The sequence below is a fragment of the Lissotriton vulgaris genome, chromosome 11 (assembly GCF_964263255.1).
Source record: "Lissotriton vulgaris chromosome 11, aLisVul1.2, whole genome shotgun sequence".
NCBI classification, from domain to species: domain Eukaryota; kingdom Metazoa; phylum Chordata; class Amphibia; order Caudata; family Salamandridae; genus Lissotriton; species Lissotriton vulgaris.
Window position 1 is genome coordinate 84,260,265 of NC_141699.1, and position 27,331 is coordinate 84,287,595.

Below are 27,331 nucleotides of genomic sequence, written 5' to 3' on the forward strand. Positions count from 1 at the left end.
CTTGGCTGCCTTCATCTCGAGCACCATGGAAGCTGGCTCTGTTTCGGAACCCCCTCCTGGGTATGAAGTCCTGTCTGCATTTCCAGGGCTATTCCTTGCTCCGGTCAACCCAAAGCACTGGCATGTGAGACGCACCCGCTGACCCTCGGCACCTGGGACCGCTTCAGTCAGTCTCGGGCCTCTAGCCACGTGGATTTTTCTCCGGGTGGGAGTGGACACCAAGAGCTGGCACTGGTTCTCGATTAGCCTGGGGCACAGTCATTCCCACCTGGCATGCGTCTGCAAGACCTGGGTAAGCACAGACCTCCCCTCGTGTCTCCAGCTGGGCTTTGGCAGTGGCACGGCCTCCACCCTCGTGGAGACTCTCCCAAGATGGAAGATGTAGGCGAGAGAGGGCCTTGTAGGTGCCTTCCCAGGCACCAGAGGTGTGTCCTCTGTGCCTTCAGCCGCGAAGTGTTAAGTGCTAGAAAGGGGAGGGGGAGTGTTGTTGAAGCTGCTGCCCGGGGAGCCAGCCCCCTCGGTTATTTGATAAACACGGGTGCGCATCGTTGAAGTTTAAATGCCATCAGTCCCGGTTGCAGGTCACAGAATGCACTGTTGCATTTAAAAAATAAAATAATAGAGCTGTCTAGAGGCATTGCCTGCCACAGAGGTTTGTGGTCTGTGTATGGGGTGAAAATTAATTACATGTTTATCCATATTATAGCGCCCAAACACAAAGCGACTATTGGTGCTTTTGAAGTAATAGGGTTCTTCCTTCTCGTGCCTATTTGTGCCATCTTTAAGACGGATTAAATATTGCGTCTGGCCCAACAGCAGACCTCGGGGTGGGCCGCCTGCAGGGCGTGGCCCTTCCCAGAACCACCCTTCCTGCAGAGCACCCCCAGGGGGCCTTCATTAAAGGGGGCCAATCGCGGGGTTCGCTGACGTGCAGCCTGATTCCCACCATTCCTCGTGGTATGAGGGTGACTTATAGACATTCCTCCATCCAACAGAACTAAGCATGCTGGGACTTGTAGTCTTACTATTCCAGTTGTAAGGAAGGACATTCAATTCTCTGTAGGCGTAAAGTTGTTGCCAGGCTAGGATTGACTGAAAGTTGCCCACGTGACACGGGTCCATTTGACCCAAATGAAATCAGACGGTATTCGACTGCAGAGACTGGAGGTCAGTCCACTGACCTACCCGTGCCAATCACTGTCATTCTAATCGGGTACTCAAAAGAAAAAATAAAATCTGTGCAGGGCGTCAGCGAGGCCATTGCACACTCGCCCGGCCAACGCCTGCATCCGAGTGAGAATAAAGGGTGCGCTCTTTATTTTATTTAATCCGGCCGCCCTGCTGGCCCTGTCGCAGCGCCAGCAAGGCAGCTTCTCTCTACCGCATCTAGCGATGCCCGCTTCGTCGTGCTGGCATCCTTCCTGCCGCCCCCCTCGCCGCCCCCTCACTCCTCACCCGCTGAGGTAGGAGCCTCCCAGAAGTGATGAATAAGGCAGCGCCTCACACCTCCAGCTTGGAGCTGGCTGTGGGCGCAGCCCTGCCTCCCACGGTGCCCTCCTGGCTGGCCTTCCTGGCAGGCCCTCGCAGTGATAAATGCTGCCTGCTGGACGGGTCCCCGGGCGGAGAACGAGCTGTGTCCTGGCAAGCCCTGCTTGGCATTCCCCGCCGGTGCCAGCCGCTCGGAGAAGCTGGCGGCCTTTGATGAGGTGTGACTTTGTATCCGAGGCCTTCCAGAGCAGCTGTGCTAATGAAAATGCCAGGCCGGCGACGGGCCTTGACAGGGTAATTCAGAGAAGGCGTGAGTAGTGGCCCCCGCCCCTCCCCCGCTCTGTCCCTCTGCTTACCAGGCTGACTGGCCAAGGCCTGCCAGGGAGCCCCAACAGTCTTCTCCTTGGTGACAACGCCCCTGGGCAAGCCCCAGTGCCCCAGCACGGACCCACTGTCCCCAGTCCGTAGACCTGAGGCAGGCCCGAGGGCCACCTTCCATGGCCGCCACGTGCTGTGCAGAGATCTTTTAGATAAATTTGAAAAACGCAAGTGCTTTTTGAGTTGGGATGTTCGAGTGCAGTCCAGAGCAGAGCATGTCCTCAGTTGAGCCTTGGTCCAGTCCAGAGCAGATCCTGTCCCCACATGAGCCCTTGGTACAGTCCAAAGCCGAGCATGTCCTCGGATTAGCCATTGGTACAGTCCAGAGCAGATCCTGTCCTCACATGAGCCCTTGGTACAGTCCAAAGCAGAGCATGTCCTCATATGAGCCCTTGGTACAGTCCACAGCAGATAGTCTCCTCAAATGAGCCCTTGGTACAGTCCAGATCAGATCATGTCCTCCTATGAGCCCTTGGTACAGTCCAGAACAGATCTTGTCCTCAGATGAGCCCTTGGTACAGTCCAGGGCAGACCTTGTCCTCAGATGAGACTTTGGTATCGGAGTTTGTCTCTTTCCCTCATGCTCCCAATTTTGGCAGATAGTGGATCAGAAAGATCCAGAAAGGGAAATCTATTTGCACAATATAGTTTGGTGCCATTTGACTAATGTGTACCAAACTTTCCCCAAAAAGTTCACTCACATTGGGTCCTTCATGTTATGTTCTTGAATGTCCCATGAGAAAAAGGGGCGGGTCTCAAAAGTGCCATTCATGATTTTAATTCCCATGTGACTTTTTGTTCATGGATACAAAACAGATTGAACAGAATTAAACACATTTGGCATGAAATTATAACTTTACTAAAGTAAAGGTCTTTTTGAAGTTTGGTAATCATTTGTTCACTAGTTTTCAAGAGTTTAATTGGTTATTACTCAGCCTTGTTGGGCCTTACTTGTAGGGCACAGCTTAAGTCCCTTTGGCATCATGAGTTATAGAACCCACCCTGGGCATACTTGTGCCTCTAAGATGGGCATTAGCACATAAGGGATGGGTGGAAATGCTTAAAGGGGCCTTTGAGTGTAGAAAATGCATATCTCTTTAACCGGCTCTTGCTGCTAACAGTTGGCAACAATTAGCATTGTAGAATGTTCTTTTGTTTGGTGATGTCACCTTGGGTACTCAGACCTATTGGGTCATCAATTCACAGACTGGCCTCTTTAAATCAATCCATTTCACTGCTGGTTACCATGAGTGCATTCTGTACTGCTGGTTTTGTAAGTATAACTACACATGGGAATAAATATCTGCAATTAAACTTGCCCCTTCCCTGGTCCAGTTCTGACCGAACTAATAGCCCCCAGAGGCACTTTTGCAGTCCTGGAGAGTACCGCTCATTGACCTGCTGTCCTACTCCAGGCGATAGCACATCCATCAGCTGAGAGAAGACCAGCATTTCTGGCTCTTTCCTTACCTGTGTTTTTAAAGCACTCAGGCTTGAGAATTTGGTGAATATTTCTTTGTTCCTGAACCTTCAATGGGAACAAATTCTCATCAGAAACTTATCACCACATTCAAGGCGGCAGAGTAAAAGGCAGGCTGTCACCGGTCTCTTGTAAAGTGTCCCAAGTGCACCAATGTTACGACCTTGTATTGATTAACGTGAAGTTGCCCTGTTGACTCCCAGCCCGATCTCTATTTTTATCAGAAAACCGTTCATAGGACAGTAAGCGGAATCAGGGTACATCTCGCAACCTTCTTCCGAATGGTATGAGTTAGGATGCCGATGTATGAAAGGAGTCAGCCAAGACAAACATGCTTTTAACTACACCACACACCAGGCAACGTGATTGGTCAGTGAGCAGTTTACTCCCCCAAGCTAGCTTAGTTCCATAGTAGGCCCAAACAAATCTTATAAATGAAAACAGGCCTGCAGGTCTAGTGACCTGAATAATCTACTTAACCAAACTGTAATACTCTTGACCCGTAAACTGGTCTCAGATTGTGTGATCCGCGGCAAATATTTAATGTCACTGGGTCGTATTCTTCCTTAATTTCACATATGAGAGCACATTCAAATATGGGCGGTCAGGATGGCTGCTGTACAACATTTATTTTGTTTGGTTTAATAGACAAAACTTTTTCTCCATGCATAACAAAAATCAAGCCCACGTGTAGGGTGCATCTGGCTTCAGATTCACCTCTTAGTTCACTAATAGCATTGTTGTAATGCTGGGGGCAGGACAGTTTCTCAGTTTGTTTAAAAACTCTTGCTTCTAATAAATATATAATTAAAGCATGTTGTGTGTGTGTGTGTGTGTGTGTGTGCACTGTCATTTACAGATAGCACATTTAAATTGAAATGACCACAACATTTCTCACTGACCCCCAGTTTTATTGATAAAACTAAATAGCATGCAAACCACAATGTGCAGAAATCAGGTTTCAGCAAGCATTCTTCTTTTGCACATCACACGTTCCGTGTTTTAATTTGTTCTGATGCCATGGACATCTTTGTTTCTACCACAATTCAAAATTCTAAAAAAGTCCTTTTCTAACTACTGAAATATATTTTTAAATATTTGCACAGTTAATTTACAAACTGTTTAAATGCTGTGTTAGAAAAAAAACTTTCATCCTACAACTTACATCCCTTCATTTGGCACTGACTGTACCGCAGCACAATTTTCAGAGTTCGCTTTACTTTTGTTTCCCTGACTGCAAAGATAAAGGATTTTGTAAATACCAATCTCTAGGATAAAATAAGCAGCAATGTGTAGGAGAGGTAAGCTGACATTTGACCTCGGTCTTTGAACACAGGACTTATAACACGATAATGAGATTTAATGTCCTGGTTATTGCTCATTTCCTTCCTGAATGAGCAGGGAAACTGTTCTTCGCTGGTTTGTGCTCTCTTGCCAGACCAGGCCAATACACCCTAAAAATAGGTTGCCCTAATAAAATGTGCCTCGAGGTTTGCATAGTTTCATATCTACACTGCTTGGTTGGATGGCAACGTGGGTCTCCCCTATTCTGCTGGAACACCATTGGCTCCCGTTGGTAGCCCCTACCATCTTAAAAACCAGTGGCATCATTTAATCTTTAAACTGCAGACTAAGAAGTGCAAATGCACCCAGGATCAGGAACAGCATCCCTGTATCCATCGGTACCGCGCCAACCCATCTCCAGCTTGGGGAATAGCTCCGACTGGCCTCATCGGGATGCAGTAACAGTCCCTTCTGCTTCCAGAGCCCAGCTACCCCATATCACTCGATGGCTGCATGCTTTCTTTTGACCCAGCTCCACTGCCTTCTTGCCTAAGTTCGTGCTAGCCGCTACCACTTACAAAGATCTGCCCAGTGCTGGAGATAGAATTCTTTGCCTTCAAGTCGTAGGAGGTGGCTTTAAGCCAGGGCGCGCTTCGGAAGTGAGTATTTTGCTTGAATGGACAGGGAGGGGAGTGTAAGAGGAGGGTCCCTGGGCGACGGAATGACGGGACCCTGGCACTTGTTCAGGGCAGGTTGGGTGACGTTAGGAGTGCCCACCAGCAGGTTTGTAGTTACAGCTTCATGTGCAGCAGGTGCTGAAGCCAGAGAGGAAGTTTGAGGGAAGGTGCTAGTATAGCTTTGAATTTCAGTCTTAGAAATGGGTAAAAGATCCTGTTTTTGGCAAAGAGACCTCCAGCCTGGTGCGGATAGTGTGAAGGAAGGGTTCGTCTAGGGAGGTAATGCTTGACTAGAGAAGCGAGAGTGATACCAAGGCCTGCTAGAAGACCACTGCAAGCGTGTGCAAGCTTTTGATGCTGGTATGTCTATAATGAGGATGAAGTATGCCCCGTCTGGTGTGGTTTTATTCCTTTCTCTTTCTATCTTCCTATCGTGACACAAATGCTTTGTAACGTGTGGTACTTTTTGGTAAATGATTCGCAATCCGGAATGGATGGACCTTCCTCTAATGATGCTTTTAAATTCGTACACCCCTATTTTCATACAAACGTGGGTTGTTGTATGTATGTTTGGAGTATAATCGAAAAATAAAAATAAAATAATTAAAACATTTGTAATAATTCAGTTTGCTGCATACTCGCGAGCTCGACAGTGCTTTTGGGTACGGCGGTGCCTGTGTGAAGGTAAGGCGGTACCTGTGTGAGGGTACAGCGGTACCTGTGTGAGGGTACGGCGGTACCTGTGTGAGGGTACGGCGGTACCTGTGTGAGGGTACGGCGGTACCTGTGTGAGGGTACGGCGGTACCTGTGTGAGGGTACGGCGGTACCTGTGTGAGGGTACGGCGGTACCTGTGTGAGGGTACGGCGGTACCTGTGTGAGGGTGCGGCGGTACCTGTGTGAGGGTACGGCGGTACCTGTGTGAGGGTACGGGGGTACCTGTGTGGGAGTACGGCGGTACCTGAGTGGGAGTACGACGGTACCTGAGTGGGAGTACGACGGTACCTGTGTGGGGGTACGGCGGTACCTGTGTGAGGGTACGGCGGTACCTGTGTGAGGGTACGGCGGTACCTGTGTGAGGGTACGGCGGTACCTGTGTGAGGGTACGGCGGTACCTGTGTGGGAGTACGGCGGTACCTGTGTGGGAGTACGGCGGTACCTGAGTGGGAGTACGGCGGTACCTGTGTGGGAGTACGGCGGTACCTGTGTGAGGGTACGGCGGTACCTGTGTGAGGGTACGGCGGTACCTGTGTGAGGGTACGGCGGTACCTGTGTGAGGGTACGGCGGTACCTGTGTGAGGGTACGGCGGTACCTGTGTGAGGGTACGGCGGTACCTGTGTGAGGGTACGGCGGTACCTGTGTGAGGGTACAGCGGTACCTGAGTGGGAGTACGGCGGTACCTGTGTGAGGGTACGGCGGTACCTGTGTGAGGGTACGGCGGTACCTGTGTGAGGGTACGGCGGCACCTGTGTGAGGGTACAGCGGCACCTGTGTGAGGGTACGGCGGTACCTGTGTGAGGGTACGGCGGTACCTGTGTGAGGGTACGGCGGTACCTGTGTGAGGGTACGGCGGTACCTGTGTGAGGGTACGGCGGTACCTGTGTCAGAGTATGGCGGTACCTGTGTGAGGGTACGGCGGTACCTGTGTGAGGGTGCGGCGATACCTGTGTGAGGAGATGGGGGCACAAGCAGCCACAAGCCATCTTTCTTCTATAAACTTTATTGGGGAGGGGTCCATCCTACAGTAATTAAACAGCCAATGCTGGGGCACCTGGAGTTTAGCAGGCAGTTTCTCCGCCCCTTTCCCAGATCTTGGAAGTTGTAGTGACCACCTGATGCGTCAGAGAGGAGTTTGCCTGCGAACTCCTCACCAGCATGATGATCTGAGATGGAATGCTGGATCTTCAACGCCCCCCCTTCCCCCCCCCACCCCCCCCCCCCCCTCCCCCTATGGGGCAGCTGTGCTCGAGCAGTCCGGCCTGGCTGATGGCCCCTGTGGTGTCATGTTCACTATAAACCTATTGCTGCACACTCAATAATATGTAGGGCCAGCCACGGTTGTTGCTTCGAAAGAAATGTCACCTCCATAAAGGCAAGTTGTAGCAGTAACTGGTCTCCCGGTGAACTGTGCCCAAAGGCCTCTTGTTGCCTACCACCTGACTCTGGTTTTCTTTTTATTTTTTGTGTATGTGGATATCCCAGTTCACTTAAAGCGCCTGGACATTTGTGTGCCTAAAATATAGTGCTTTGTTACTTCTTTTGAAGATTCTCCTCTGGCTTGTCCTAAACCCACAGGGTTGACCCCTTGGACCCATTGTTCTTCCTGGCACCTCTGGTGCCACTGACTGGGCCTCGAGGAGCCAGCTGTGCTTCTGCAGACAGACAGATCTCCTGGCCTTCCTTCCTAGGACGGCGCTGTTCCACAGTGTGTTGCTAGGCCGTAAACACAATACATCCATTTACTATGTGAAATTCAGGGCCTGCTTAGAAAAAACAATGCCCGAGGCGCTCCTAGTGCAGTTACTAGCCTCAATGTACCCCAGTGGGGGGGGGGGGAGGGAGTCCTTCTGTCTGTAGCTCAGTGTACCTAAGGAGCATTAAAAAGAATCGATTGTTATTAAAGCAGTAAAGACATCTTGTCCTGTCCCAGGAACTAAACGGGCAGAGGCTCTCTCTGCTTCTCTGTGATTTTTATAAGCACTATATGTTCTGGTGTTTTATGGGTCTGTTCAGTTCAACTCTTCGAGCACTTTTTAGATTAATCACTGTGGGGTTTACGACGATGCCTGAAAGCAGGGCGCGCTGTGTTTCTTGACAGGTACCACTTATGAAAGCGCTATAAATCCTGTCTTTTGATGACCGCTAAACGGGGACTAAATTGCTGGAGAAATGAACCAATTCTTAGTGAGATATTTCATCTAAGAATGTAGCCATTGGCAGACGGCGCAGCTTTGACAAATGAATGACCTCGTGACTAAAGCAGGCCTCCAATGAATGACGTCACAGTAAGTTTCAAATAAATGACGTCACAGTAGGTCTCAAAAGCCAGGCTTCGTCATCAAACAAAGCGACGTTCTGGATTTCAAGACCGAACCAGACGTCATTTGACAAAGCTTGGGGATAAAAATGCCCCCAGCAGTCAATAACGGTTTAGGAATCCTTTAAAACCCACCTGACGTCATCAAATAAGGCTACATTATGGAATGCAAAAGCAAAGGAGCTGTTATTACACAAAGGGACGGTGAGATATCGCAAACAGAAGAGACGAAAACCGGGATATTGTAGAAATCAAAACAGAGCCAGACATTATATGGCAACGGATGGTGTGTAATCAAAACCCTTCAATAAACTATAGTATAATATAAAGGTTCGACTTCTCCAAACTATAGGACCTGGCTGGGTGATAGCCGGGAGCCTGCTTTACTTGGGGGTGGGGAGAGTCCAGTGGTTTGACATTTGAGGGTGTCGGACGAGTATTCTTCACAGGTAGGCCCAGGTGGCTGGTGAGCGCTGTCTGGTCGTTGTTTATCTGTCCTGCATGTTACGTGACGTCACTCATCTGATTGGGCGTTTGCCGCCTCAGAGCGCTGGTCGTGAATGATAAACTGCTCGGGGGTCTGGTTTAGTAATGGGGTAGGCCTCAGTGGGTGGGAACCTCTCACCTACCAGATTGGGGTAAATAAAGTCGGTCCTGGTCCCACCGGCTATAGGCAAGGCCTCTACCTCAGCCACCGATCTCCTCAAAGTGCTTAGAAGCTGTCAACTTTTGAGCCATAAATAAAGTTGGCGTTTTGTATTTTTACTAGACTGACAGCGGCGCTTTCCTCGTCTGAGCAGCTCTGGTGGGGCTCGCCTCCCCGGCTCTCCTCTTGCTACTCGTTCTGTGTCAAAAGGGAGCCAGGCAGGGCCCTGGTGGCTGTGATAGGGGTGCACTTTGCCCTGTGTCGGTGGGGGGCACTGAGAGTGTAGTCTGTGATGCAGCGAGCTAGCGCCTAGAACGTCAGGCGATCTACTTAAGTTGGTAACCCAAGCAAGCGCCATTCATTTGTGTAATGCCCCAACAAGGGTGTGGATTGCAGGTTCGAGTTAATCTCTGCAGCTAACTATCATTCAGGCCGTATTCCATTCCATCGTTTTTCGCCCACCATACCATTCTCGGCAAAGTCCGCCTTATGCTCCTCAAGAAACAGCCCACCCCAAACGACCAGAGAAAGCCCCCTCCAGAAGGGAACTGAGTCAACACCAGACCAGTTTCCACCTGCTTAGGCCTCACTAGTGAGGTAGAGTTAAATTCTGTGGCACAGTGAGCACAAGGCGTCATGCTCACTGTGAGCGCAAGGCGTCATGCTCACTGTGAGCACAGAGTCTGGTGCTCACTGAGCTGCTGGAACCAAGCTACCCCCGACTGACCAGACCCACTCGGATCAAAACCGGCTCTGGTCTGCTCGAGTGGCTTGGCAGGTGGGGAGACCGTGGCCATTGGAGCAGGGTAAGACTGATTTGCATATGGCTGGATCTAATCTGAGACGAATGCTAGGCACAAACAAACAAACAAAAAACGATGGAGCGGAATGCAGCTTTAGTGATTTACCACAGGCTGAGAATAATACCATCATCACACCGAGAACTTTATGTGCACCTTAGTTTAGTTAATAGCAATACCCGTTCCAGTGCATAGAAACAGTAGAGGTGCTTCATGAAACGCTACATAAAAACAAGTTACAGTGACTCCTATGCTTGCGCAAATTCCACAGTACCCACGCCTCCCGGGTCCCAAAGCCCTTCTGCTGCCTGGGAGTCTGGCGCGTGCTTCCATCTAGATGCTTCCACGAGTATTTGTGTTAACGTGAAGCTCTTGGTTGCAGAGAAATAGCCCTCTTTGTGTCCCGATGCTGCCCCCCACCCCCTCCACGTTTCATTTCACAGTGAGTGTCCTTGTATTGAACGCAGCTCCACAGCGGCCCCTCCCGGCCTAGTGCACAACTGCAGCCACACATGAACCGGTGGAGACTGCTGGACCTTTTGATTGTCTCTAACCATTGTGTTTTGCTTCTCCCGAGGGATCATGTGCTCTGTTTTTTTCTGACTCTGCCTTCTATTGTCTTTCTCTAGCCCTTGTCTTTATTACTCCCAAGGCTCCTGTGTTATGGTCTTTGTTTTCCTTAAACTCTTGCTATAAGACAAGTCTATCAGAACCTTAGTACTTGCTTCCCTCCCAGGAGGGTCTCTTTGTTCAGACTCTTGCCCTGTATATCCTGCCTCTTGCCTCTGTGCTTGCTTCTCTGTTTGCCACTGACTCCTGCCTTCCATTGCCTGCCTCTAACCTCTCTGTTTCTTTCCCTCCCAGGGCTCCGATGTCGCTGCCGAGAAGCTCTCGTCTCCAGCACCAGCGAACGGTAAGCAGCCCAGGGGGGCCAACATCTTCGTTATTGCGCCTCGCGGGGACATTTCACAGTCCAACAGATACACCCTGCATCTGAAAGCGGCGCAGATTCAATGTGACAGCCACCCAGGGGCAATCATTTCACTGCGCAGAGCATGGCGCGAAGGAACAGCGCCAGCCTGCGGCCTACGAGGCGCCTGGGACGCGGATGGGGGAATGGGGCTGGCGCCCGGGCGCCCATCTGATCCAGCCGCCTGGCTAGTGAATCTCTCTCTCGCATACATTACCTCTCACTTGACAGATCTCTCTCCCTCTGCTCGTTTTTCATTCTGCGTCTCATAATGCATCCGTTTTCCATGCTAGATATGTCTCTTGTAGCATCATGGCGGCTTTATCTGTCAGGAGGCCTCTGCCCCCCCCTTGTATCCATCAGCTGCTCACAATCCACCCATGGGTCTCTTACATTCAGTTGTTGGTCTTTCTTCGAACCTCACGTAGGCCTTTCTTTCTCTCCCAATGTCAGGCTTCCGGTTTGCTTTTTCTTCATTCACCACCGATTCTGTGCACCTCCCTGCCTCACCCAGCTCTTTGCCAAAGTAGTGGTGTGTCTCCCCCCCCCTTCCTCCCTCTCTCTCTCTCTCTCTCTCTCTCACTCTCATAGCATAACATAAACATAACATGTGTATTTGTATAGGCACATTCACACAGAAGGGTATCTTGGCGCCGAAAAACAGATGTTTATTGTTACCCAACTCAATGGTACATATTTTATCGACCTCATCAGGATGAAAGGCTGAGCGCACCCGCTTCAATTTGAACCTGTGACCATGAGGTCGAACACAGGCCCCTACAGTTCACTAAGTCACCAGACCTGGCTCCCCATCTTGCTTATGATGTATATGCTATAGGCTTTGTTTCTCTCCTGACTCTGTCAATCACCCTATCTGCCAGCACTCCACATACCTCCATATTGTGTCTCATCTTGCTGTTGTTCACCTTGTATCTCACTCACACCCTCCCATGTCCTGGGCTGACACTAACTTCATCAGGTTTATGTCAAATGATGTAGTTGGTTGAGGGGATGGGGGTGCTCTGTAAAAGGCAGTAGGAAAGGCAACCACACAGACAACTACAGCACCTACTTAAGAGGGGGTTTCGTCCCAAATTAAGACACAGCCACTAGCGTGCTGCCACCAAATCTGAAAAGTGGGGTTGCTCCATTTTGAAACATTGCACCCACATAATTGGCTGCCAGGTAAAGGAAGGGCTCAGATAACACCTTCGGTATTATCTGTGGACGTCTTGTCAGCCGGAGACCCGCCCTATGCACTCTGTGCTTATGTAATCCTTCGGAGGTGTACCCGTGGACCCAGTCAGTCAACCCTCTTCTCGATTATCCTGTGTGACGATAGTTCGCTCCCAAATAGCATTTTAAGACCTCTATGCCTGTGCATCTCACAGAGACACTCGCCCAACGTCATTTCGGACGTTCCCTTGAGTGTTGGCCTGTCACTTACAAGGATCAGGTTATCAGGATCTGGGTACCTTATCCGAACATTCTGTGTGGTTGAAGGTTACCGCCCTGTTCTATATTCGGATTCTAGCGAATCATACGATGACATGTTCATATCTGATGTAATTTCAAGATTAAGCCCCCCTGTTATTCTATCTTGTGGATTCATTTCATAATATTGAAGGAATAAGTTACGTCTATCAAGAATTGTGTCTACCAAGAACTGTATCGACTGCGCCCTGACGAAGGAACTGTGGACGCGGGTCCTTTTCCGAAACGCGCGTCAGCGCCGTTTCTTCGTTGCCTGTTCGTGTGTATATACTTATGTATTTTTCTGCTTTGCTATGTTTTTGTCTTATTTTATTGTGGCTGAACTGTGGTTGGTGGTTTTTGGATGATTGCTTGGATGCTTGGTATGATTAGATGTATGAATGATAAAAAAAATCCTTTCTTTGTGGGGCTACTGTATATAGTATTTGTGTATATTTGAAAATATTGTACATATAGAGTGAGCATATTGTTGATGTCGTTTTTTCATGTCAGAAGATAGTAAAAAAGAATAATGTTTTCTAAATCACCTTTGTTGTGGGACAATGTTGATATCGGTATTCTATGAAGGATATATTACCAAGATATTGATGTGATACCTAGGAGAGATTTGTTTTTGTTCTATTCTGGTTTTTAATATCTCTTCAGCGTTTCCCATGAAATCTGCAGGTCGTTTTCTCCTGCAGGTTTTTTTTCCTCTTCTCTCACCTCGCGGCGCTTGGCAGGAACATTGTAGTGATGAAGCGAAGCCATCTGTCCCCTATGCAGATCATGTCTTTCTCGTGCTCACGCCGGCTTTTAGCTCCGATGGCAGAGGCATAGATCCCCTCCTGCCTGAATTGTGGCCAAGTCTTCACTGCTTCAGTCCAGGATGCCTGGTGGAGTGTCTCCAGAAGGCCCATGCTGTGTGCCCGGTGTTCGTAGCTGAAGGCGGTGTGTCTGCTTCTTTGGCATTTGTTTTTGATGCGTTTGTAGCAGATCCAACATGGCTGAAGCTCTTACATTGGGGCAGTCAACGCTTTTTTGTGCAAGTTTTTTCCTTCCTTGGGTGAATTTTTGAAAGTATCTGGTTGGCTTATGTGTTTAGTTGTATGCAAATGCAGGAGGGTGGGTTTGCATCTATACCCTGTGGGCACATTCTTCAAAAGGGGGCTGCCACCGTGGCAGACCCTGTGTGCAGGAGAAGGCCCACAATGCACTCCTGCGTAACCCCAAATGCTAACACTACCCTACGCACTCCTGAATAGCCCCGACGCACTCTTGAATAGCCCCGACGCACTCTTGAATAGCCCGACGCACTCTTGCATAGCCCCTGACGCACTCTTGCATAGCCCCTGACGCACTCTTGCGTAGCCCACGACGCACTCTTGCGTACCCCATGACTCACTCCCACGTAGCCCCTGATGCACTCCCGCGTAGCCCCTGATGCACTCCTGCGTAGCCCCTGATGCACTCCTGCGTAGCCCCTGATGCACTCCTGCGTAGCCCCTGATGCACTCCTGCATAGCCCCTGATGCACTCCTGCGTAGCCCCTGATGCACTCCTGCGTAGCCCCTGATGCACTCCTGCGTAGCCCCTGATGCACTCCTGCGTAGCCCCTGATGCACTCCTGCGTAGCCCCTGATGCACTCCTGCGTAGCCCCTGATGCACTCCTGCGTAGCCCCTGATGCACTCCCGCGTAGCCCCTGATGCACTCCCGCGTAGCCCCTGATGCACTCCCGCGCGGCCCCTGATGCACTCCCGCGCGGCCCCTGATGCACTCTCGCGCAGCCCCTGACGCACTCCCGCGTAGCCCCTGACGCACTCCCGCGTAGCCCCTGACGCACTCCTGCGTAGCCCCTGACGCACTCCTTCGTAGCCCCTGACGCACTCCCGCGTAGCCCCTGATGCACTCCCGCGTAGCCCCTGATGCACTCCCGCGTAGCCCCTGACGCACTCCCGCGTAGCCCCTGACGCACTCCCGCGTAGCCCCTGATGCACTCCTTCGTAGCCCCTGACGCACTCCTTCGTAGCCCCTGACGCACTCCTTCGTAGCCCCTGACGCACTCCCGCGTAGCCCCTGACGCACTCCCGCGTAGCCCCTGACGCACTCCCGCGTAGCCCCTGACGCACTCCCGCGTAGCCCCTGACGCACTCCTTCGTAGCCCCTGACGCACTCCTTCGTAGCCCCTGACGCACTCCTTCGTAGCCCCTGACGCACTCCTTCGTAGCCCCTGACGCACTCCTTCGTAGCCCCTGACGCACTCCTTCGTAGCCCCTGACGCACTCCTGCGTAGCCCCCGACGCACTCCTGCGTAGCCCCCGACGCACTCCTGCGTAGCCCCCGACGCACTCCCGCACAGCCCCCGACGCACACCCGTACAGCCCTCGACGCACTCCTGCACAGCCCCCGACGCACTCCCGCACAGCCCCCGACGCACTCCCGCACAGCCCCCGACGCACTCCCGCACAGCCCCGACGCACTCCTGCACAGCCCCGGCGCACTCCTGCACAGCCCCCTCCATAGTCTCTGATATAGTCTTGCATAGCGCTGTCGTATACTTGCATAGCCCCTGCCGCATTCTTCCATAGCCCCTGACGCCTTCTTCCATAGCCCCTGTTGTATACTTGCGTAGCCCCTGGCGTATTCTTGCCTAGCCCCTGGCGTATTCTTGCCTAGCCTCTGGCGTATTCTTGCCTAGCCCCTGACGTATTCTTGCCTAGCCCCTGACGTATTCTTGCCTAGCCCCTGACGTATTCTTGCCTAGCCCCTGACGTATTCTTGCCTAGCCCCTGACGTATTCTTGCCTAGCCCCTGACGTAGCCCCTGACGTATTCTTGCCTAGCCCCTGACGTATTCTTGCCTAGCCCCTGACGTATTCTTGCCTAGCCCCTGACGTATTCTTGCCTAGCCCCTGACGTATTCTTGCCTAGCCCCCGACGTATTCTTGCCTAGCCCCCGACGTATTCTTGCCTAGCCCCCGACGTATTCTTGCCTAGCCCCAGGCGTATTCTTGCCTACCCCCAGGCGTATTCTTGCCTACCCCCAGGCGTATTCTTGCCTAGCCCCAGGCGTATTCTTGCCTAGCCCCAGGCGTATTCTTGCCTAGCCCCAGGCGTATTCTTGCCTAGCCCCAGGCGTATTCTTGCCTAGCCCCAGGCGTATTCTTGCCTAGCCCCAGGCGTATTCTTGCCTAGCCCCAGGCGTATTATTGCCTAGCCCCAGGCGTATTCTTGCCTAGCCCCAGGCGTATTCTTGCCTAGCCCCAGGCGTATTCTTGCATTCTTGCCTAGCCCCAGGCGTATTCTTGCCTAGCCCCAGGCGTATTCTTGCCTAGCCCCAGGTGTATTCTTGCCTAGCCCCAGGTGTATTCTTGCCTAGCCCCAGGCGTATTCTTGCCTAGCCCCAGGCGTATTCTTGCCTAGCCCCAGGCGTATTCTTGCCTAGCCCCAGGCGTATTCTTGCCTACCCCCAGGCGTACCCCCAGGCGTATTCTTGCCTACCCCCAGGCGTATTCTTGCCTACCCCCAGGCGTATTCTTGCCTAGCCCCAGGCGTATTCTTGCCTAGCCCCAGGCGTATTCTTGCCTAGCCCCAGGCGTATTCTTGCCTAGCCCCAGGCGTATTCTTGCCTAGCCCCAGGCGTATTCTTGCCTAGCCCCAGGCGTATTCTTGCCTAGCCCCTGGCGTATTCTTGCCTAGCCCCTGGCGTATTCTTGCCTAGCCCCTGGCGTATTCTTGCCTAGCCCCAGGCGTATTCTTGCCTAGCCCCCGGCGTATTGTATTATTGCTTAGGCCCTGGCGTTTTCTTGCCTAGCCCCTGCCGTATTCTTGCATAGCCCCCTGCGTATTCTTGCATAGCCCCCTGCTTATTCTTGCATAGCCCCCTGCTTATTCTTGCATAGCCCCCTGCGTATTCTTGCATAGCCCCCTGCGTATTCTTGCATAGCCCCCTGCGTATTCTTGCATAGCCCCCTGCGTATTCTTGCATAGCCCCCGGCGTATTCTTGCAAAGCCCCCGGCGTATTCTTGCAAAGCCCCCTGCGTATTCTTGCATAGCCCCCGGCGTATTCTTGCAAAGCCCCTGACACGTTCTTGCATATTGTGAAACAGCTGTGACAGAGCTCCGAATTTTCTCGCACTGCGTTCAACATGCTTTCACGCAGCCCCCTGTGAACGACTGCTGCATCCCCCTCTCTGCATGATTGACAGCAGCTTGTTCACTTCTCTGGGCCTGTATATTTGGGAAAAAGAGGGTCAGGACCACTGGTGACCCTGTTTTCGGCAGCCATTCATAGGAGTTGTGGTCTTGTTGGGGCGGAGGGTGTTGGAGAGTTTCTTTGGATCGCTTATTGATGGAGGAAAGTAGAGCTGGACAATGCCTCAGAGACTAGTGGAGCTGGGGCAGAGTCATTTGTGCGTTGGCTGTGGTGTGTATGTACTGATTTTGCAAGGCGCCTCGAAGAAAGTTAGTTTAGTAGAGCCCGTCCGACCACTGTCCTTTCTTGTGCAGAAAAGGTTGATCTGTACATTATGACGAGAGCTTTGCTCAGCTCGACGTCAAAGTTCCGTTGGTGAAGGGGTGATCCTTGGGTGGGTGGAGGTAGCCACATGATGGTGCCTTTGAATTTTGGAGTTACTTGGAAAACCAGGACAGGTTGCCAGTGCTTAATTTGAGCTGCGGTTTCCTGTGCTCAGCACTGGCACTTAATTGACAGCATCGGCTCCAATGACAGCCACCTCATGGTGGCGCTCTCTGTCTATTTTTGAAATGTGCAAAACAGTCTTTAAAAAAAACAATATATATCAAAAATAAATAATACTTGCTGCTCACGCCATTATTGTAGCTTTGAGTTGCCTGGAATAGTCTGAAATGTCACAAATTTAGGAGTGCAATGGTCAGTAGCTGTGTTGAGACGGTAGATGGCAGTGCTGACCTGGGCAGTGGGTGGCGCAGGCTGAAGTGGTCCTGACACTTATTGTTTGAACATATTGAGCCCTGATTGGACGATTCCTCTCAGATATCAGATACTGCGTGTTTGCGTTAATCTCTTTCCAGGGATGAGGACAGGACCCGCCTCTCGTGCCCCTTCACCATCAAACCTCTCATCAGGACCCTTTCAGACCCACGAGGCACTCCCCATCCTGCGGTAGATGTAGTTCAAACAGTTTGTGATGCTCGAGTGACTTGGTGGCGCCTCCATTCGGCTCTAGGCTCATGGTGGCCCTGGGCAGGGAGCGTAGGTAGGGGGCCCCGGAAGAGGGGGTCCGGGCGGGGCGGAGCGCTGAGGCCAGTGAAGAGGGGGGGGTCAGGGTGTTTGGAAGTGGAACAGAGCTGGAGACCACCAAATCGATGCCAGGGCCCACCACGCAAATATGTATCCATCCTCAGAGGATTATTATATTAAGGATATATATTGGTGTGGTGGCCCCTGGGGTTTGGCGGCCCTGTGCAGCTGCACAGCTTGCACATGCCCAAGGCCGCCCCAGCCTCCCTGCCTCGGCAGATACCTGAAGCACCCCTTCTTGCTCCTTGGCCAGCAGGAGGATGTTTCCTCGCCCAGACGCACAGATATTTCTCCTGGAAGATGTACCTCACAGCAGCTTGTGAACCAGGCGTGCCTTCTGGGAGCTGCGAGGCGCGTCTCTCCCCCTCAGGTGAGCAGACATCCCTGTTCCTGTGTGCACCTGTCAGATGGAATCATCTGAACACGGCAGCCTCGAGCCTCTGGAGCCGGATATGTTGTTAAAAACGGATGCATCCGTGAAAGGGCGCTGCGCACCGGCGCAAGGCGGGCGGATGAGGGCGCAACTGGGAGTCGACCTCATTTTGTCATCTGTGCATAGGGGGCGTGGGATGCCCCCTGCTGTGAAAGGTGCTGCTGGTTCACACTGTATTACATCTGCTCTGTTCACGTGTCAAACACGCCCTCTTAAAATAGCAATTTATTTATTCCACCTGCCTTTTCCGCCAATACTGCCAGGCCAACGAGTCCATGAGCTGGGAGAACCGTGTGTGGATAAACAGCTGGAAACGAAAGCAGAACATTGGGAATGTGTTTAACCATTAACAAAACTCCTAATAAACGTGAGCTACCCTAAATATGCCCCTATGCATATAGCGAACGGAAACCAACAGGGAAAAGCAAATCATGACCACACAAGCCACACACCGGCCAGACGGATGCTGTAGGTGACAGTGACTCCTAGGAAAAGTGGAGCTAAGAGGATGCCAGAGCTGAATGTTGTACGGCCAGCGACATTTGTTCAGTGATGGATAGACCACTTTAGAAACAATTCTAAAGCGTATCCCGGCAACAACCTGAAACAGCGCTGGCGCAGAGAAACCTCTTGGTGGAACAAAACTACCAGGAGAATCCACAAAGACCGTCATTCACGTAGATAAATCCTTGACCATGAAAAAAGTAAAATGTGGCATTCAAAACTAAAATTAAAATAAATCTTACAGTCGAGCCAACATCCTAAATGAGATATTCAAACATGTAACACTTTTCAACCTCTTACAGCAATATGGCACTTTAGAGGCATGTGATCTGCAGCCCCCCTCACTCCCATTCAGGGCTCGAGTCGGGGGGTACACGCAGTCCCCCCACTCTTTTCACAGGGTGGACGCCGTCCCCCCTGCCAAGAAGCTGGGCCCCACAGAAATATGCTGAGCATGTCCTGGTGTAATTTTCAGACAATGGGACGTTCAGCACATGAGGTCTGAGGTCATTTGCATATTGTCAGTCCCCCCACTTCTTTTTATAGGACTTGTGCCCTGCCCCCATCGATCAAAGACCTACAGAATGGGAGGGTTGTGGGGGGGGGGGGACATGTGAGCACAGTAACACAAGAGAACAGTTTTGGAATGGAGTCGATGCCCATGCTCACTGTCACTGAAAGGAGGAGTTGCCTTACCTCGTAACTGGAAAATACTTTTTCGCAAGAAAAACGACTTGCAAACATCAGGACCCAACACTAGAGGGCAGGAGTATGCATAGGGCCGGACCTCCCAGCATGCTCCCCACCCGCCAAGACAGCTGGTACAACCCACAACCAAAATCATCAACAGTGGGTGTAAAACGGCTATGTTTAATTATCAACATTCATAAACATGACTAAACAACATATTAAAAATGTATAAAATCAATAACACATTTTTAATATTGACATTCCACGTTCTCAGGTATACTAGTTCCTTTTCCCCCCAGCAATAAGGGGCCCTCTGGCTCGCATCTCTAAATCTGAGCACCCCACGCAAGGCGCAACCCACCTGCGTCCTTGAGTGATGGGCCCCTGCCCTCTGGTCCTTGTCCGCCATTTCCGGGGCCCACCCCTCGACCACGAGGCTGCCCAGGATCCCAGGAGGCTCGTAACCTGGCGCCCTAGCCTCCGCAACCCGTGGCCACATTCTCCCTGTGGAGAGCTTACGTCTCTCCCCTCCGTGCTGGCCGCGGGAGTACGCAAGGAGGAATCCCGTTCACTCTGTAAGTCCATGTCAATGTTCTAAGGCCTCTTTATCCGCAAAACGCCCTCCCCACCCCCCTCCCCCCCTCCCTCCCCCCCGACTAGTTCCACACATCAGGACCCAACACTAGATGGCAGGAGTATGCAAAGCATGTGAATCTACAGCTCTACATGCCAAGAGCCGATGCTTGCAGGGTAACCTAATCCTTCTGGTGCCTCATGAGCAGAAGTTCCTAATGGATTCCCCGCAAGTGACTGCCCAGAATATCATAATCTCACGCACTCTTACACACGAGCAGCAAACAAAAAGTGGAAACAATCGTCCACTTTATGAAAGCTTTCAAGAATCACTGTGCTTAGATACAGGCCATGAGCTGCTTAGAACGACATATTTAGATTCTGGGGCTTCAGTGAAAGTTACACAAATTCCTTCCCTGCTCTGAAAGACCTACAGCTTACATTTCTCAAAGAGGCACTAGACACCATTTTAAAGCTCTACCGTTGCAAAGCAGCAGCACCTCATAAAATCCTAAAAACAACATTATAGGAAAGAGGAGAAAGAACTCACTGATGTTGAAAAGAGCTCATGGCAGCGCTAGACACCATCTCACAGCTCTGCCATTACAAAGCTACACCACCTCACAGAATCCGAGCAAAGAGCATCATAGGACGGTGAGGGACAACTCACTGATGTTGAAAAGATTTCACTAGGTGCCGTGTTGGGAAACACTTGGGGAACGAACCGTGTTAGATTATTACTGGTAGGACGCTTTGAATTGGCGGAATAAGTCACTGTGGTCAAAAACCCAAAGCACAGACTAACCCTCGCAAGGGACAGACTGGTTGACCACAATGAACCTGGCCGACACCCGCCAGCAGTGTGCTTTCACTGATGTACACACTGAAATGCACTTAATCTTACACCGCGGGAAGCAACTGGGACAAAGGGCAAAAGAACCTTTGGTTTTAACCCAAAGAAATAAGAGGTTGTGGCCTAATGGCTAGGGCGGTCGACCTCAAAGCTGGCAAACCGGGTTTGTGTCTCGGCAGGGACGCTCAACATCCTGTGATTCTGGCCAAATCACGTAATCTCCCCGTGCCTAACAAAATGTGTACATCGGTCATGCAACTGGTGCTCATGTAAAGAGCTTTGATACCTTTCGGTCAAGTTCGCTGTTTATGAAACTCGAAAAAAAGACCCACCACACACAGCTGAGAGACACGGCATTTAACCAGATTTGGCAAAGGCAGAGGAATGACAGAGCCCCTGCTGCAGAAGCTTTAATAACACCTGCCTCCTGTGTGCCTACTTTGGTAACACTTGCCAGGTATGAACTGTTTAGGTGTATATGTACGTTCCTGCAGATGCCGACTCTTCCCTGTTACGTCTTCTCAGTCCCTCCACCCCGCCTCCTCCTCCCGCCTGCTCGTTACCTCCATTACTTGGAACCCATTCTGACAGATCATCAATACTGAGCCGTCCTCTGGTTTGTAGGACACTCCGGCAGGGATCTCCGGCAGGTGCCGGCGCACAGTACCTGGCAGGCGCAGTGTTCTCTCAATCAACCCTCAGCTGGCGGCCATGGCCCTTCGGCCACCTATCGTATGCAGGTCGCCGGGGCACTGCCCGTGGCTTCAGACCAGTCTGTCCGTAGCATCTGCTGGAGGGTACTCCATGGTTGTGGATGCTTTAGCTTCTATGCTACCAGGGTCCCACAGTCACCGGTCAGGTGTGGATTGGTGTCACCGAGTACGCTCCAGTGGTATATTGTCCTGATGGGAAGCTGACAGATTACTCAATAGGAAGCCCAGGAGAGGCCAGACGGCCGGACAAGATGAGCCCAAGATATGCCTGTCTCTGCTCCAACAGCATGTAGTGTTTGTTCCTGACTTCATTGCGGGTGCCTCCGTCTTGGGCTGCGGCGGACATTGGTAGCCGCCATGTCTTTGGAAAAGTGAGTCCTTCAGAGGGTGATGAACCAGGGTAGAGGCTGGGTGCGGGACAAAGACTAATGCCCTTGCTTCTAGACTCAGTTGCCTCTGCAGACACTGCATGGATCAGTAATCAGGTAGTAGATATGCAGCATATTCCAATAATTGATTATTGGATTACCACCACAGCTTTGAAGGAGTACGTTCCAGCTCTGCTCGTGCCTGCAATCACATCCCAAGCGGACAGCCCCAGCGAGGACTGGGCAGGCCGGGATATAGGTCTTCATTCGTGAGCTGTGGGATTAGATGACTCTGCCTGGAGATGAACATGTACTGCCTCTCGGTGCCCATCACTTTCAATAGAGACACGTTTTATTGCGGCTCTTTCTGCTCCTGAAGATGCCAGGCTCTTCTCGCTGCCTTCTGAGTCATTTGCGCCCGGCTCATTTTTTATCGCCTGCTGGGTCATTGGAGCACCACTGCTTTCAAAGGTGATACCCCCACTTCTCCGTCCGGCCCAGGAGTCTGGGTGCTTGGTCTCCGACGCGAATACGGGACTCTGGAACTTACTTGAGACTTCGCTGGAGCTGTGGTCGAGCAGTTATGGATCAACTCTTGGGGGGTGGTGTGTAGTTTGATGCCAAACACAATATAAGTTTGACAGTGTAATTACTGTCAAAGGGCTGTGTCAAGGCCCATGTTGTGGGGTTTTTAAAAATATTTTTAGCATATACCTAGATTATTGGAACGTGTAAAATATGGATATCTGTTGAAAACTAGACCACTCGTGCTCCTATGGTTTACACATTGTATAGATGTATATATATGGTTTTTTTATAGCGCAAACTTAGCCAAAAGGCAGCGGAGGGCTGTACCAGGGGCAAACTGAAGCATAAAGCGATAGGAGAGGAAGCCGGGTTGTGGATGGTTAATGCTTTGCGACGTAGTGTATTTTAAAGAGGTGTGTCTTCAACTCTTTCCTACATTGGAGCAGAGTTAGGGTGTGGTACTAATGGATTCAGGGATGTTGTTCAAGACCCTGAGTACAAAGGCGGGAAAGGCCTGCTGCCTTGTTTTTTCTTTTTTTCACTTCTTAGTCTGAAGTCTGCTGGTCACGGCTGCAGGTGATGGTGAAGCACCAGGGATAGTGAACTTGTCTGTAAGATAGGCGGAAGTGCTGCTCGTGATGGCTTTATAAATGTTGTTGCTGGTTTTGAAGATGGTGTGGACCGACTAAAGGAGCCAATTCAGCTTCATCAGGAAGTGGGTGATTTGATCATATTTCTTCAGGCCTCGGAGGAGGCGTGCTGTTGTCTGTAGGATGCATTTAAGCAATGCCCGTTTGAAGTCTGCGAACCAATGGAGTGGTGTGTTACTACCACCCAGATGCAAGAGTGTGAGGGATTCAACAGCAGTTCTGAAAAAGTCTCTTCCTGGAAGAAACTTTTTTTTGTTTTTTATTGATGAGAAAGCTGGTACCAGGCACTCTGTGTTATTTTGGGCAATGTATTCTTTAATGGGTAAGCTGGTGCCCATGTTTAATCCGAGCGACCTGACATTGGGTGAATTTTGGGTGAGATCAAGGCCTTCAAAGTTCATGTAATTGAGCTAGGATTTTACTGCTTCTTGTTTGTTGTTCTTGGCAAATAACAGGAATTCTGTCTCTGTGTTCTGTTAATGCAGAACAAAAGAAAAAATGCCACAGCACTTAATTTTGACTAAAGTCTTCAATTTAAATATATTAAACTATTTTTTAATTAAAACTTAAGAAAAATCATTTACATTTCCACCTAAAGTAGCAAAAAAAGTTTTTATATTATGTATTCATTATCAATAAAAGTGATTATAGGATTAACTAATGTAATTTAATAGTACATTAATAAACATATTTGGTACATTAATGGTTTGATTAAAAAAAGGTTGTTGAAATATTTTGATCAAATGATACATAATTATTTTTTACATCTTTTAATATTCAATTATGTTTATTAATATGTTTAACTATGATAAATAATTTCATTCGTTTTCATTTTTTTTCATTTCAAAACTTTATTTGGTTATTAAGACAGAATAACCATAAAAGTACATTAAAAGAAAGTCATGATTAAAAAAAAGGTCCTTACAATAAGATCGATTACAATACACAGATGTTACTTCCACATAATTCAGATTTGAATTGATTTGCGTGATTTAAAAACGTTTTTGAGGAATGAGGAAATAATGAGGAAATAAATACGACGCTTAAAATACTTTTTATACTTAATTTTAACATTCTTTTCTATGGTGGGATGTTGCATTATTACGGTTGGCCATGTGTGGTGCTAGTCTTTGACCATCAAGTAAGGAGTTTAGCAGGTAGCTGTTCTAACATCATCAAATCATTGAAAAAAATATTTGATTTTCTTCCCACTGAATCAAGAAAGTCTGTGGCTGCTGCCCTTATACTCCCCCGCCTTGATTATTGCAATGGCCTGATGGCTGGAGTAAAAAAGTTTACACTAAAAAAACTACCAAGTGTCCAACACGCAGGTGAACGTCTGGTACTGAAACTGCCCAGAAAATCTTCGGCATCTGCGGCCCTAAGGAAATTGCATTGGCTTCCTCTCCACAAAAGGATCCTTTTCAAAATCTTATTGACCTCCTTCAGAGCACTAAATAACATTGGCCCTAAGTATCTCTCAAAAAGATACTCACGCTACTATCCCAACCGAGTTCTGAAATCAGCAGGTTGTAACCTAATTAACACTCCCACTTTTCACTATAAAACCAAAGGGGGAAAAACCCTCTGTGTCCTGGCTTCCATGACTTAGAATGTGATGCCAAAGGAGCAAAGGCTACTAGATCGAGAAGCCCCTTTTAGTAAACAACTTAAAACCTGGCTATTTAACTTGTCAGATGCTTATGTATTGGCTGCCATCTAGTTCTCACTTCTGTTGACTCTCTCGCTCCGTAGCGCCAGGATGCTCCTTTCGGAGCGGCAATTTGCGCTCTATAAATTCCGAATAACATTAACATTAACTTATATTAATGTTTCTTTTTGGCAGTAATAACGTACACTCATAAATGTGTCTCTACTCCCTATTTCAGGGGACGAGACATGCAATTTAGTCTTACACTTTGGTGCAACTTTACACTCCAATTTTGTGACTATCCAAAAGTAGTAAGGTTACTCAAAAGTGTAAGACGAAATTGCATGTGTAAATTACTCACAAGTGTAAGTTACCTTTGTGATTGGCCCTATATGAACCTTCTGGTTCCGGGCCTGATATAAAATGAAGGCAGTAGTCGCACAGCGCGCGATTGGCAGAGGGAAGCAGTGCACGCGCTCCTCTGGCTCGGTTCACATGAGGTCACTGCCAGTGGGGCCAACAGCAGCTCGCAAGTGAGAACCTTCCCGGTTCAGCTCCAGCTGCCAGAGTGCGCCAAGCCCACAGGGCGCTCCTTGTTACTTGTGCACAGAGGAGGTAAATTAAAAACAGGTGTAGAACAAATACCCTCCCTGTCCCCTCAAACCTTCCTGCCTTGCCCCATTTTCTTTTCTGGTTCCCCCCTCGCGTCCTCCCCATGGCCTTTAAATTCACAGTCCGCGTGTCCAAAAAAACAAAATGGGCCCTCTGGGAGCTGAGCGTATCAAAGGCCTGAGTGTTGGCGGGCCTGCTCGCGCGTCGACGGACGGGACTAGTTTATGTGTTCTGGAAGAGGGCCCGGGCTTCTCACTGGCCTCCTGTCCGCCACAGCCCCCCAGTTTGGGCTGAACCCGGAGTTCCCTCTCCAGCCAAGCCTGGCTGTTATTTCAGGCTAGTCAGCAGGGCGGTTGGGCTCCAGCCCACTCTTTGAGTGACGCCTTGTTATTGGTGGACAGGGCCCAGGCTCTTGCAGGAGGTTGGAGGGGGTTCGTGTGTGGCTGGCGTGGAGTGGGGGCGTGTAGGAAGCACTACCTCTCAGAAGAAGGGCCCCCACTGAGAAGAACTCTGCCCTCTGCCTGACCTGCCTGACCTGTGGAGCGTGCTTATTAAACTTAAGGGGCCCTCTCCACTGTGTATATACACAATCACTTCCTCTCCACCCTGCTGACTTGGAACCGGACCAGGGGACAGTTAGGGTTAGAAAAGACGGGTTTTGACAGGCAGGAATGTCGTGTCTGGTTCCAATGGAAATGTGCCCGGATGAGCAAAGGCCCCCGAGGATTCCTGGCTTGGTGCGCGTGTGCAAGTCTTTCCATGTGGGCGGGGCAGAGTTGTAACCGGGGAGGGGGGGAATGCAGGTTTATTGTTTTTTTATTTTATTTTTATATAGTGCGAGCTAGACCCGAGACATCTAGGTTGAGAGAAGAGAGAGAAAACATAGAATTCTGGAGTACGGATAATGTTTTGGGCACCGGCTGAGGTAAAGTAAGCTCGCCCTGGTGAACGTTCCTCCCTTTAGGGCAGGACTGAGGATCCGTCGTCATCCGGGTCCCTTCAGGAGTGAGTTCTGATGCTGGGAAAGAGTGAGCCACGAAAGACGGAGTGGACGGCAGGCTAGAAATCGCAACATGAGAGTGCTGTAGGCAGTAGGGGAGATGTGTTTTGGGCACTTATCAGTTTCCCGAGACATGCGGGCCCCGTCATAGATGAGGATGGGCACTTGCAGTAGATAGAGGGCCGAAAGCTTTGAATGTTTGCACTAGTGCAAAACACGACACTTCCATTTGCACTATTTTTGCTTCTTTTGCGATAACAAATTAATCAAACTGAATTTTGCAGAGATCTATGGAGCGAAACAGTTTCAAACTATTTTCCTGTTTGCTTAACGGATGGAGAAAATACCCCTTTTCTATTTTTGAAATGTGAGAGGTATATCGTACATAAGGAGCAAAAAAGAAGGCGAATTCAATATTCTTTCCTTGCTTTTCTGCAAATGTGTTAATCGCTGAATAAATCTGTTAAAATCGCCATTACTTCTTAGGTGTAAGCTACGCCCCTGGCGTTTGGGTGCAAGAAAAGCACCCTTTGGTGCAAGCAGCTTACCTGTCTCTGGGATACAAACAATGCACCGGTCCCTGAGGCACGAAGAATGCACCGGTCCCTGTGGCACGAAGAATACACCGGTCCCTGTGGCACGAAGAATACACCGGTCCCTGTGGCACGAAGAATGCACCGGTCCCTGAGGCACGAAGAATGCACCGATCCCTGAGGCACGAAGAATGCACCGGTCCCTATGGCACGAAGAATGCACCGGTCCTTGAGGCACGAAGAATGCACCGGTCCTTGAGGCATGAAAAATGCACCGGTCCCTGGGGCACGAAGAATGCACCGGTCCTTGAGGCACGAAGAATGCTTCGGTCCTTGAGGCACGAAGAATGCTTTGGTCCTTGAGGCACGAAGAATGCACCGGTCCCTGAGGCACGAAGAATGTACCGGTCCTTGAGGCACGAAGAATGCACCGGTCCTTGAGGCACGAAGAATGCACCGGTCCTTGAGGCACGAAGAATGCACCGGTCCCTGAGGCTCGAAGAATGCGCCGGTCCCTGAGGCTCGAAGAATGCGCCGGTCCTTGAGGCACGAAGAATGCACCGATCCCTGAGGCACGAAGAATGCACCGATCCCTGAGGCACGAAGAATGCACCGGTCTCTGAGGCACGAAGAATGCACCGGTCCTTGAGGCACGAAGAATGCACGGGTCCCTGAGGCACGAAGAATGCACCGGTCCCTGAGGC

The 27,331-nt window shown here is 50.3% G+C and overlaps 1 protein-coding gene across 5 annotated transcripts in view; it reads left to right on the forward strand.

The window, feature by feature from the left end:
- FBRSL1 (fibrosin like 1) overlaps positions 1-27,331 on the forward strand; it is a 1,250,393-nt gene that overhangs the window by 1,140,352 nt on the left and 82,710 nt on the right. For all 5 annotated transcript variants that reach the window (XM_086942730.1, XM_086942733.1, XM_086942732.1 and 2 more), the window contains exon 6: positions 10,655-10,703. In XM_086942730.1, the coding sequence (XP_086798856.1) occupies positions 10,655-10,703 (49 nt within the window). The remainder of the gene's footprint in view (positions 1-10,654; positions 10,704-27,331) is intronic.